Source organism: Mus pahari, chromosome 19 (assembly GCF_900095145.1).
Source record: "Mus pahari chromosome 19, PAHARI_EIJ_v1.1, whole genome shotgun sequence".
NCBI lineage: Eukaryota > Metazoa > Chordata > Mammalia > Rodentia > Muridae > Mus > Mus pahari.
In genome coordinates this window covers 70,224,855-70,237,666 of record NC_034608.1, presented here as the reverse complement: position 1 = coordinate 70,237,666, position 12,812 = coordinate 70,224,855, and the positions used below count along the sequence as shown (strand labels likewise).

General features: G+C 40.1%; 1 protein-coding gene across 1 annotated transcript; it reads right to left on the bottom strand.

Moving 5' to 3' along the window:
* Positions 1 to 417: 417 nt before the first annotated feature.
* On the bottom strand, positions 418 to 10,046 carry Spata4 (spermatogenesis associated 4). Its single transcript, XM_021219753.1, has 6 exons — positions 9,818 to 10,046; positions 8,653 to 8,782; positions 8,168 to 8,286; positions 7,838 to 8,058; positions 4,219 to 4,335; positions 418 to 652 (listed from the first exon to the last, which is right to left on the bottom strand). Exons 1-6 carry the CDS (start codon positions 10,030 to 10,032, stop codon positions 567 to 569), a joined length of 888 nt encoding a protein of 295 aa, XP_021075412.1. The 5' UTR covers positions 10,033 to 10,046; the 3' UTR covers positions 418 to 566.
* Positions 10,047 to 12,812: the final 2,766 nt, after the last annotated feature.

Genomic DNA, 12,812 nt, shown 5'->3' with positions numbered 1-12,812 from the left:
TTTTGCTGAGAAACAACAATCTGAAGCATTCTCAGAAAATCCCCAACAGCTGCCTGAACATTCTTATATTTTTGGTTGTGAGCCTAGCCTTTAATGGCTGAGCCATCTCTCCAGCCCTGCCTGAACATTCTTGACCAGAGCAGTCACACTTGAACACTCCTGACCCTAGCAGCAGTTGGCACCTGACGGCTTCTGATCAGTCTCCAGAGTTCCCATGGTTACCCACCTGGCTACTCCAGTGTTTGAGTCCTTCCACCGAATTTGCGCCTATGGAATCTAACAACCTGTCCCAGCTTGCTGCATTCTTATCCATAGAGTTTGGCTGTGTTCAGTGGTTTCTTGATGCACCCACTTATAAGATAATTCTTTGAGTCACACACACTCACACAAAAGAAAGTAATGCTTTCTAGATGAATTATGGTTAAGACACCAATTTAAGTTATTTATTATTTAAGTACATCCAAGACTGGGGTGGGTCATTACATACCCAGGCTGTGGTAGACATTAGTGATATCTCTTCTTCGAAGCTACTTCCTCCATGTCCTTCACTCTCTCTCCCACATTTGTCAAATGTTTTCAGTGTTCTCACAAGGATTTCCACTTTGCTTCACATGGATTTCTTTCCGTTGATTATCATCATTGTCTGATTTTGCTGGGATATTTAAAGTAACAAAGAATTAATGAAATATGAAATATCTGTACCACTATCATTATCTCTCTAATATTCATAATGACAAGTCTGTGCACAGGTTATAATTAATGAATTAATAAACAGGATGTTTAAATCATACATCGTGTGTGTGTGTGTGTGTGTGTGTGTGTGTGTGTGTGTATGTGTGTGTGTTACCTCCTCCAAAATTTATCAGCAATGCATAAAAATATCCAGGGTTCATTTTGGTACATTTGATATGCCTCATGTATTTTTAGATATTGCTTCAGAAAGCAGCTGAGCAAACAGAGACATGATTTTGTACTTAGCCTTGGCAATTAGGTGTGGCTCATACCACAGTTTATAGAGCTCTGATTACTCTGTCATCCATTCTGGGTGACCAGACTCCAGGTCACTCCATTCTAATATCATGGGCCAGTGGCAACTAAGAAATCCACCTAGGTTATCCCTTCAGATAAGACTGAGGCAAATAAACACAGCAACTTAAAGAGTATAACTTTTTAGAATAGTAGCTTGATTTTAGTGTTACTTGGGATTTTGTATTCCAGAGAACAGCCTGTAACTTTAGGGAGATTGTGACCAAACCGAAACAGCAAAGTTCCTGGAGTACAGTACTTGTTTCTCTTTCTTTTATTAACTTTCAGCTTATGAAAGTTAATATGACTTGAAGAGACAGTTTGTATCCTTTTCATCAAAGCAACTGAACTGGAATTGCTTGAATAAAGGCAATAAAATGTTTAAAATAGTTTACCTATATTAAATGACCCAAATCAAAGTCACAGCGTTCTTTGTGTGTCTAGAGTAAGAATCTAAGTAGCTAGGGCAGGATTGAGAAACGTAAAGAGTGACAGTATATGTTCAACATCCGATTCAAATCGGCCTCGTACAGTGAGGGTATCCTTCCTCAAAGCCATAAGCCATTTTGAAAAGGCCTCCTAGAGAGTCGCTAATGGGATCACTGGAGGAAGAGATGAGGATGGATATGCAGCAGTTCATTTTTCAAATGGGAAAAGGAAACACTCATTCCCCCCCCCCCCATGAAGTGCTTTCTGCAGGAATGAGAACAGGTCGTTTTCATTTCCTTGCTTCTTTCATGTTTACTTTCTGATTAATTTGTTTGGACACAGCTTCTCACTATGTAGTCCAAACTGGCCTAAAACTCTGACAAGATGATGGGTTTAAACACAGATAGGAAACACCTCGCCTAGTTCAGCATTCAGTTTTTCTAAGTACCAGGTGATCTTTTAGAGTGTCACAAAGTAAATAACCATAATCAGACATATCCTTTGGCAATTCAGTTAGAATGAAGCCTTTGGGTTTTTGTTTTGTTTTGATTTGTGGCAGTTAATTCTGTGTCAGGCTGTCTTAGTTAGGGTTCTTATTGTTGTGATGAAATGGCATGTGCAGAGTAACTCGGGGAGAAAAGGGCTTATTCTGTTCACAGCTCCATATATCACCTCATTCATATAGGAAATCAAGCAGGGCAGGAACCTGGAGGCAGAAGATGCTACAGAGGCCATGGAAGGATGTTGCTTACTGACTTGCTTCCCATGGCTTGCTCAGCCTGCTTTGTTATAGAACCCAGAGTCACCACGGACTGGGCCGCCCCCCGCCCCCCCATCAATCACTAATTAACAAAATGCTTTTCAGACTTGCCTCCAGCCCAGTCTTAAGTCAAGTGTGTACTATTGTGGGAATGGAGTCAATTCCAGCAGTTTGTATGCTGCCTCTCTTTCTTACACAGGAAGGAAACCATGGTGAGAATCCACTGCTCCCTCCCACCTTTTCCCATCCCAAGCCAGAGCCAACATCCACAAGGAAAAAGATGAGAAGGGATGAGGAGGGAGCCCAACTCCCCTTGTGGTCTTCATTCCATTCTATAATTCCTTCCAGTTCTTCTTCCCAGTTATATACTGTTCCTACGGATGGCCCTACCAAGCTGGAGCCTGTATTACAATTCTCAATCATGTGTGGAAGGCTTATGAAAGCTGAAAGACAGACAGACACATTTCAGGAATCCAAAGAGCAACTCAGGATGTTTTTTCAAAGAAGCACCATGCGTCACATCTGCTGGATTCTAACATACTAAAGTGTTGTATGTTTGAGGTAGATGATCCACTAGGGGGATTGATGGACAGCCTCCTGTGTGGATATTACAATCTGGGCTCTGAAGAATACTTGTTCTACAAAGCCATTAAACAAACCAAAACTGAATAATAATAATAATAATAATAATAATAATAATAATAATAATTTATACATTTTTAAATGATTGAAATATTTTTAAAAATAATTACAATACATATTAGCATATTAAAGGCTTCCAGAGGTCATAATTCTTTTATAATAGATCTATTGAGATCGCTCTATCATATCTGATGGAAACAAGGAATATCTCCTAACCATTAAAATTTAGCACTCAAACTTGATACAACACAAATAAATATGTTCTATAATGAATTTGCTAATATTTTAGAGTTGTCAAATGAAATACTCAGTAAATGAATATTCAAGATAAGCATTATCTTTTAAGTGAAAATGTATAATAAGCAAATATATTATTCGTTATAGCCAGGTATGGTGCTAAATGCCTATAACCCAGTCATTCAGAAAGGTAAGGCAGGAATACTGCTATAAATTAAAGACCAGACTGGGCTATAAAAAGATGGTGTCTCAAAACAAAAACAAAACAAAAATTAAATTAAAAAATAAGAAGAACCTTGGTTAGGGGGCAATTGCCCTCTCCTGCAAAGCAAAGGAAGTCACAACCAGCAGAAAGCAAGATGCTCAGTTATGTCCGTCCTGTGTAGTTTATCAAAACAAAAACTTGAATTCCATTACATGTTCTTGTGACTAGAGAAACAGTTTCAATTTTTCCAGCCATAAAAAAAAAATGAAAAAGAGAAAGAAAGAAAGAGAGAGAGAGAGAGAGAGAGAGAGAGAGAGAGAGAGAGAGAGAGAGAGCCTTTCTTAACTGATTAGCTACACAATAGGTGGGAACAGGCTGCCTTGTTCTCGGTTTGTTGTAATTCAGAGGTTTCTGTGTTGACAAGGTTTTCCCATTCTGCTTCTGGGAAGTCTAGATCTCCAAGTGTCTTCCAGTCACCTCCGGACTGGCTCACTCCCCGGGCAATAAGGTTCGAGCTTGGTGCAGCTTCCCTTATTTTGGGCAGATGCACTTGAGAATATATGAGAACTCAGGTGGTTTAAGTAATGTGTGGTGGGAAGAAAACCTTTTTCTATGTCACTCCATGTGTCAAGAAGCACTAAGTGAGTACCTGGTGGTATTCAAACCAGGTGACGTTCAATCTGACAGTTGAACTGATTCTAAAACGGTCAAGGAACAGTCTTAAAGGCTCAGCAGAGCCGGGGGCGTGGCGGCGCACGCCTTTAATCCTAGCCATTTGGGAGGCAGAGGCAGGTGGATTTCTGAGTTCGAGGTCAGCCTGGTCTATGAAGTGAGTTCCAGGACAGCCAGTGCTATCCAGAGAAAACAAAACAAAACAAAAAAACAAACAAAAAACTTAAAACTTAAAACCAAAACTTACATAAAGGCGGCACAGCTTTTTCCTTTAAACCTCTTGACTTGTATCTGCGCTTATAGCTACGGGCAGGAAGACGGTCGATTGTGATTTCTCCCACTGTTGGCTTGACATCAAACCACCCTATAAAATACAAACACCAAAGGCATTTTAAAAAATGTTATACAACAATCAATAGTTCCATGCTGGGACTTCAACTGAGATGCTCCGGAAGACCAGCCAATGCCCTTAACAGCTGAGCCACATCTCAGCTGCCCTACTGGTAATTCCTGCCCTACTGGTAATTTTTTGATGAGCAAAGGAGTAACTGTATTTTAAAATATTACTTTAAAGGTAGTATCTTTATGTTTCTGTAATTTTTTTTATTTTGTTGCTTGTATTTGTTTATTTGTGTGTGTGTGTGTGTGCTGGGGTGGGAGGTGGGGGTGGGGGAGGGTGGTCCTGAGTATCCTGGAAATCGGAGAAAGGCTTGCAGGAGTCAACTCTCTCCTTGTGGATCAAGTCATCGTGCTGTGGGGCACACTTCCTTTCCCACTGAGACTTCTAGGTGGCCCCTTCTGTTTTAATATAGTTTTATTCAAGATCTTACATAAAAAGATAAGCCGTAAGTATAATTCATTCCAACAATCTTTTGGGAGAGTCACATACTGCCAGCCCTGCACTGCTGCCCAGGGTGTCCTCCGAGGACACTGACAGAGGTAAGGTACTTTTACCTAGTCTGTCGTTCGTGTCAAGAAATCATAAAGCATCTATTTTGTTTTGCAGATGTGCATTTGCTTTTGTGACAATATAATTTTCATGTTTTTCAAATTTATTTTAAACATATCCTAAGAGTTGTACACTTGAGCATTTTCTCTTAACCCCTAAGGGCCCTTTCCATCCTTGTAGTTTATCTTATGGAAAGTTTTCCCACTTACCACTCACACTCTCGGAGAGAAAACAAACAAACAAACAAACAAACCCACCCACCCAGCAGCAGCATTCCTATAACAATCTCTGTCAACTACTTTGGGGATAGATTTAAAAACAAAAAACAAAAAGCAAAAAATCTTCTATAATCCAAAGTACCAAAAATCAAGAGCATCCCCGTAAAATGGTTCAGCAGGTTACAAGGTTCAGGTGGGAGAAGAGAAGTGATTTCACAGAGATTTCCTCTGACCATGTGTGGTGTGGTCTACACACAACCGTCAACACACACTCACACACAGATGGGAGTCATTTTGCCTGCTTCTGTGAAAGTCTTCCTGTCAAGCAGAGTCAAGTCAGGCCAGGGTCTACTGCAGATTACCTGGCCTGGGGATACATGGAACCGTAAGAGGGGATATACTTGAAGCTCAAGGTGAGGGGCTGAATGTCCTGTTAATCTTGGAGGAAGGAACAAGGAGGAATAAGGAGTCCTCTGGATGGGTACAGATATCAAATGTATGTCAGCCATTGTCTCTGCCGGTTTGTGACTTTGTTTCCCCCGATACTGTAAACTATATAAAGCCTAAGAGAAAGTGGGGGCTGCCGCAGTACTAACTGGACAGCCTTCCAGATTTCTAACCTGTGGCTCTGAGTCTTCTGTCTTTTCTATAATCCTCACTGACTGTTTGACTTTGTACCGGCTGACTGGTATAATACACACACACACACACACACACACACACACACACTCACAAAGGAGACTTGAGTATTGATTATTTAAATAGGGGGAAAAATGATCCTGTCTATATGAAGGTATGTTCAAAAGAAAACAATATGCAGGGTCTGGTTGCTCGTTCTAAAAGTAACCAGGCTGGAACATGGAGATTCCTGTCTTGTGCTCCTAACTTTTGTTTTAGTTTGGTGGTTTTGTCTTTTTTAATTTGCCTGTTCTTAAGAGAGTGAGAAGGAAGGTGTGGAGCTGAGATTTAGAAGGGGAGGGAGGAGCTGGGAGGAGGTGGGGAAAAACTGCAATCAGGATATATTGTATGCAATATGCAAAGAGTCATTTCCAAAAAATAAAGGGGGGGGGAGGGAAGATGAGGAACTAGGGGGCATTGAGAGGGGAACTGTATCAGAATATGTTGTAAGAAAAAATATTTTTCAATAAAAGAAAAAAGACAAAGGCATTCTGGAAAACAACAACAAAATTAAAGAAACTTACTTGGGAAAAACATAAAAAGGATTGTATAAAGCATGGAGATCTAACTAAATGGTCAGGGACTTGCCTAGGATATATAACGCCCTGAACTCAATTGCTCATACAACACATGCACAGTATGCAAAAACAAGTGGGTCCATGTGTGACTAAAATTGAGATAATGTGATAGTACACATAGCTTAACTCTGTTTTAATGGAGGAAGCTTTCAACAAAAACAGGAAGGCACTGGTTTGGGGGGGGGGGCGTGGAGGGGGTGGTGAGCTCAGTCAACAAGGGGGAGGGGTTGGTAATACTCCATTTCTTAAACTCTCTCAAGATACACAATGGCCTAACACCATCACCAGTTTTTAAAATTGCTCACGTATTATATAAAATGGATGCGTGTGACACGTTTTGCAGCAAAATTGTCATGTTTAAAACAGTCACATTTTGAATATAAAATGCAAAAGGATTAATGCCTCATATTCTTTGTTTGCGCACAAATTCATGAATAAGTCCAGAGACCATAACAAGTCAAAGAAGAGAAACAATATAATATAGGAGTCTGGAAAATGAACACAGGAAGGGTAGACACAACCCCACAGCGCACTCACTTGTGGGCTATCCAAATAGCCCTAATGTGGAGAAGAACTCAAGGTGTAGCTACCAGATACCAGAGAGAAAATGACTCTTTCCTTCAGAAAATATAGTTCAAAGGAAGGAACATTCTAATGACACACATATTTCTTGGATAGTTGATATGCTACAGAAAGGCTATTTTCTATGTGTGAAATAAGGGCAGCTACATGATAAACATAAAAAACAAACAAACAAAAAAAACAAAACAAAACAAAAAAAACCCAAATAGGCCAGAATGGAGCTAATGATAAAGACAGAACCACCACTATCACTTACCTGTCTGGGACAACGGATAAGCAATAGGACAAGAGTTTAAGATGACTTAAGATGACTTTGGGCGAGCCTTTGGAAACCTGCCCTTCCATCCGCATATCAACAAATGTACTGTAGGTAAAAAGATCTCTGACCATTTTCTTCCCAATAGCATCCAGAGTGAGTTGTGATAATCTAAGCTTTCCCCAATAGCTTAAGGATCACTTTAGTCAAATGTTCCCACTCTTTTGAGTTATAGTTGAAATGTGTTTTCCACAAAAGTTCAATTAATAGACTGACAAATTGTTTTTCTAAAAGTGAGTATGTATCTCTATGTAACTTGTGCTTCCACTAAAAGGAATAAACTGAAAAGCCATCCACTCCAGTGATATATATATATATATATATATATATATATATATATATATATATATATATATATATATTATTATTTTTTTTTTTTACTGCACGATTTTCTCTNTATATATATATATATATATATATATATATATATATATATATATATATTTTATTATTTTTTTTTTTTACTGCACGATTTTCTCTCATTTCAGCTTAGGAACAGCCTTGGTGATTTCAAAAGCACGCACCTGTCTCCAGGGAAAGCTTACCTGGATTCAATTTTCTGCTTAATTTTCTTTGCAGCATTTGCAGAAGGATGAGGAATTCTATCTTGAGTTCATTGCTGAGTATATTAGGGTTGCTTAGTAGTTCCGATAACCTAATGTTATTCTTAATAGACTTTGATACTGTACTCCTAGGAACCAGGGGCAAACGCATTTGGTAAATATAGTCTGTGAAATTAGCGAGATCATCCTGGATACTTCTAATTCTGGAAAGAAGAAACAAAATATTGTTGGCCAACCATGTCTTCGTAGCGAGCCTTATGTCATCAAAAGTTTACGATAAATTATGCTGTTGGAGAATTTCAAACTACTCACTCTTGATGTGTTAGTAAAGTGTAAATCTCCTGCATCAGTATTTCAGGCACCCCAGCCTTACAGTGAATTGTTCCATGGATTAGTTCTTTAGGGAGTTTAAATTTCTTCTTCGCTAGAAACTTTAATAATAGAAAGAAAGTATTTCACCATCAGAAGTTCCAGAAAAATAATCAAGTACTATGAATTTACTTTAACTGAATGTTCTTTGAACTACTTTTTCTATGTTATCAATATTCACAATTTCTTCAAGAAAGCCACTCTTATATACCACACTAACTGTTCTATACTAAATTTTATAATTTATAGTTTTGTATATAATAAACAACTAGAATTTGATTAATCAGTTATTTCCTAGACTTGACAGAGTCTCTCTCTCTTTCCCTCTTTCTCTCTCTTTCTCTCCTGTCTGTTTCTCTCTTAGACGGAGATGTAGTGTACTATCTAAAAAAGCTTCACAGGAAACTCTTGTCAATTCGATGTCTTACCTTCTCTATTTGTGCCCAGTTATCCAACTTGACTTTTAAGGAGGTTCCATTTTCAAAGGATGATAATCGAAGGTCCCAGGGGTAATAAATACAGAATATCTCTGCAACTAGGTAGCCATTTGAAAAATCCCTGATACATAACAATAAGGAAATGGAAAAGTGTAATTAAAATAATTATATAATTGATAGTTAATATACCATATTGCCAAACTATCTGGGAAAACTTGTTGGTTCATTTCTCTGAGAAGGATTCTCAATGGGAAAGCAGTTCACTAAAGCTTAGGTGTTCATTTAATGAATCCTCCTAATGATCAGATTTAACAATGTTGCCAAATGATTAAAAAGCTTATTGAAAGTTTCACAGATGTTGAAAAACCCAATACTGGCAGTATTCATTTTCCTGCAAAAGATCTATGGTATTCATTTTTATGGAATTTTGTTCACATTCTATAGTAACAGCCAGTTACATAGACTGTTGCTTCCGTTAAACAGAAGCTTTAAAAAAACTCAGGTAACTGGATACATTTTCAAAAGGAGGGTAAACTAGTCCTTATTATGATTAATACAAACAAAACTAAAACCTTGTTTTATGTGATTATCAAAGCATTCGGGATTAGCTTAACCCTACAATTTAATGACCAGTTGAATGAAATCAATGAACAAAACGGTCCATGTTTTTCTGGAGCTTCCTCCCCCCCCCCATTTTTTTATTAGATATTTTCTTCATTTACATTTCAAATGCTATCCCGAAAGTTCCCTATACCCTTCCCCCGCCCCTGCTCCCCTACCCACCCACTCCCACTACTTGGCCCTGGCCTTCCCCTGTGCTGGGTCACATAAAGTTTGCAAGACCAAGGGGCCTCTCTTCCCAATGATGGCCGATTAGGCCATCTTCTGCTACATATGCAGCTAGAGACATGAGCTCAGGGGGTACTGGTTAGTTCATACTGTTGTTCCACCTATAGGGAACAGCCCCCTTCAGCTTTCTGGAGCTTCCTATCTTGATTATGTATGCCTTGTGTCATGCGTGAGTGAGCAGGGGTTGGATGGGGAGGCTGTCTCCATGAGGAGCTAAAGCAAGTCCAGGGCGGCTGATTCCAGGCTTAGGGAGCCTGAACTGAGCGCTGCAGGGGGTGAATCACTGGGTCCTGTCTGGCTTTGGCACCTGGTGACATTCCTAGGGAAGAAGCTGAGATCCAGGCCCTGGAGCCAGCGCAGGACAGAACGACTCAGGCGGGAGCTCCTCGGGGGATGTGGATACACCAGACATTTCTTAGGCTTCTTTCCTGCGGGAATTGCTGGTGGTGTAGGTAAGCTTGTCTTGGATGATTCTGCCGCCGGCAGTGGGAAACACTCCTCTGCCTGGCCGGCGGCAGCCATGGTGCTTTGTGGGTTTCTATGGCAACAGACCAGCTGTGCGCTGATAGGGTCAGATAGGATCGAGGCTTTAGCTTCGAAGGGTGGGGCTTCGGCCTCCAAGAAGGCTCTGTGTTAGTGAAGTTTAGGGTGTGACTTAATGTATTGGAGTCAGTAATCTTTGAATCCATGAACCTTAACAGTCTGAGGAACTAAACTTGAAGACAGAGCTTCAAGTGTAAGTTGTTGGCTTCACTTGCACTGTGTTGGAAAATCTTTTTATATCCCAATTCACACATTTTATATTGTATGTATTTTGGTCTGCCAGCCAAAAGCCATTGTTCAATAAAGAATTTTGAAGAGAAATGTGAGAAAGCTCTAGAAGACAGTGAAAACTGTGGGGTTTTTTTTGGAGGGGGCGGTAGATGAGGGCAGGAGATAGAACTGGAAACCACAAAAAATTTTGTTTTAAGAAGAAAACAAAACTTTAAAATTTATCATACCTATTTCCGTAATGATTATGTAAAATGTACACACATAAACATGTAACAAAAATGCTATTTTAAGAGGAGCTTTAAAAAAAACTGATTCTTCTAATTAGCTGTGTGACTTTGGTCACGTTATTTAACCTACCTTATTTGTCCATTGTTGTGTTAGATGTATGGCTCCAGACAGACCAAACCAGGCCAAACAGTTCCATGTGAGGTTTATTGTAGGAGAGAAGGGCAAAGGTGGGGGCAGACTCTAATCCTTGTGTGTGTGAGAGAGAGAGAGAGAGAGAGAGAGAGAGAGAGAGAGAGAGAGAGAGAGAGAGAGAGAGAGAGAGAGAGAGGGATCTGGGGTCTTCCTTTTATATGGATAGTGACTTAGCTGCAGGAAAAGGTAGGAGGTGAGCCAAGTGGATTCTACAAATATGGTGACTGTTGCCTTGGCAACAGGTGTGCGGGTTGCTATCACCTAGGTGTGATGTCCCTGGATTCAGAGTCAATCCTGATACCAACATCCATTATGCAAATAAGATAAAATTTAGGACATTTAAAAAATAAAGATAAAAGTCAAATACATAGTGCTTAAAGCAACAAAGGAAACAGGTAGTAATTTATCCTCAGTGAAAATCCTTATTTCTATGACTCTGGAAATGTGTTTCATAATAGGAGAAAGGCCAGTTTCATATGGAATGAGGAATACTGATATATGATTTTTTTTAAAAGCACTTTTAATAAAAATAGAATTACTATACTTTCTCCTTTCATCACTCCAGCCTCTTCCAGTTGCCCTGCCTTGAGCCATTCCCATATCTGCGCTCTCGGGTTGATAGTTTCCTTTGCTTTATTATCTTTACATACACATATCTCAAAAATGGATTATAAGTATATTCAAAGAAATTAAAAACTGAAAAATAAGCTCCCAGATATAAGGTAGAATAAGGTAGGAAAGACCAATGGTTAGGTACTGAATTATTGACTTAATGCTTTCCTTAAAGCACCGCCTGTGCTGCCTGTTTGCTGAGCAAGACTTCACTCATAGTCTGCAACAGAATGACCTGGAGAAATAGCTGAGACAAGGGGTCACTGCCTTTGACAACCTGCTGACTGTCATGTAGGCTTGGTATGTGTATCCACAAACACGTATACCTGAAATAAAGACTCTCCCCTTGGCTAACTCGCCTGTCTCTTTCTAAAGGCATCTGAAGAACTAGCTGCATCCTCTTTGTTGGGCTAAGTTAGTGTTTTGTCTTAAATGCAAGTAATATAATTCTCTCTCCCCCTCCTCCCCCCCGCCCTCCCCTTCCACCCCCCACCCCCACCCCCCACTGAATTTGCCTTCCTTAGTGGTGCATATACTGTAAGTCTTGCAGTTCTGAAGGGAAAGGAATCCTAGCAGTTGGGAACCAAGGAATACCGATACAGATTCACTCCGCACAACAAACTTCACACAAGGGTTTTATTGGGAGGGAAAATCCCAAGAGGATGGCTGCCTCTGCTCGGGTGAGAGGACAGCAAGGGGTTGAATAATCGAGAGGAACTTATATAGAATTTTTTAAGGGGTGGAGTTTTCCACCTTTTCCCTACATGGGTCAGGAATGGAAGACAGTCCCTGCTGTAGGCAGCTTTAGCTGAGGTGCCATCACCACAGAGCCACTTGGGGAGCCTGGAGAGGAGATGCTGTCATAGCTGTGACAGCTCCTGTGGTGTTACCTCACTGGACAGAGGCAGTGGCGGTCCCCGCAGCTCACCACTCATAAACTACCTATATGATTTCAGAACCGGCCACTTGGTATTGGTTGACCAATAAAGGGGTTCACTTCTGGGTAAAGCTAGTTCTCCTCTCAGCGCTCAGAAGTTTCCTGTAGTTCTTTGTCTAGGTTTGGGGACCCCGTGAAATTTTCAACCTTCCATGTTAACATGGTCATGGGCATTTGCACTGTCTTAGGAATATCGGGAAATAAGGAACCCATTAGGCTTACAGAAAGTATTTATGCATGAAGACTAACACAAGATTTGGTTGCTAAGACCTACAGATGCAAATTAGCTATCCTCTGAGGTTTAATTCTGGAGCCTTACTCTGGAGTTAGAATTTTATTTCTGTAATGCGTCGGCTGTTAAGTACATGCACCTCTTGTACAGCATACTTTCTATGCCCATAAGCTGGGATTCTGACATCTCTTTTGCTAAACATGTGTAAACTCTGTCAGTCATGGAGACTGAGAAACCCAGGATTTGCTGGTCCCCATTTCCATGTTGCCATAACAACAAAGCCTTAACTGGCACTGGCAAGTGCTTCCTGTATCCAAACCAATTTTT

Bases quoted from the DNA above. Each gene is read 5' to 3' on its own strand.
- Spata4 (XM_021219753.1), bottom strand. From the start codon at position 10,032: ATGGCTGCCGCCGGCCAGGCAGAGGAGTGTTTCCCACTGCCGGCGGCA. The intron at 8,059-8,167 runs GTGAGTAGTTTG...TCTTCTTTCCAG, and splicing joins ACTTTACTAACACATCAAGA to AATTAGAAGTATCCAGGATG. The intron at 653-4,218 runs GTAAGTTTTGGT...TAAATATCCCAG, and splicing joins AAAAGCTGTGCCGCCTTTAT to CAAAATCAGACAATGATGAT.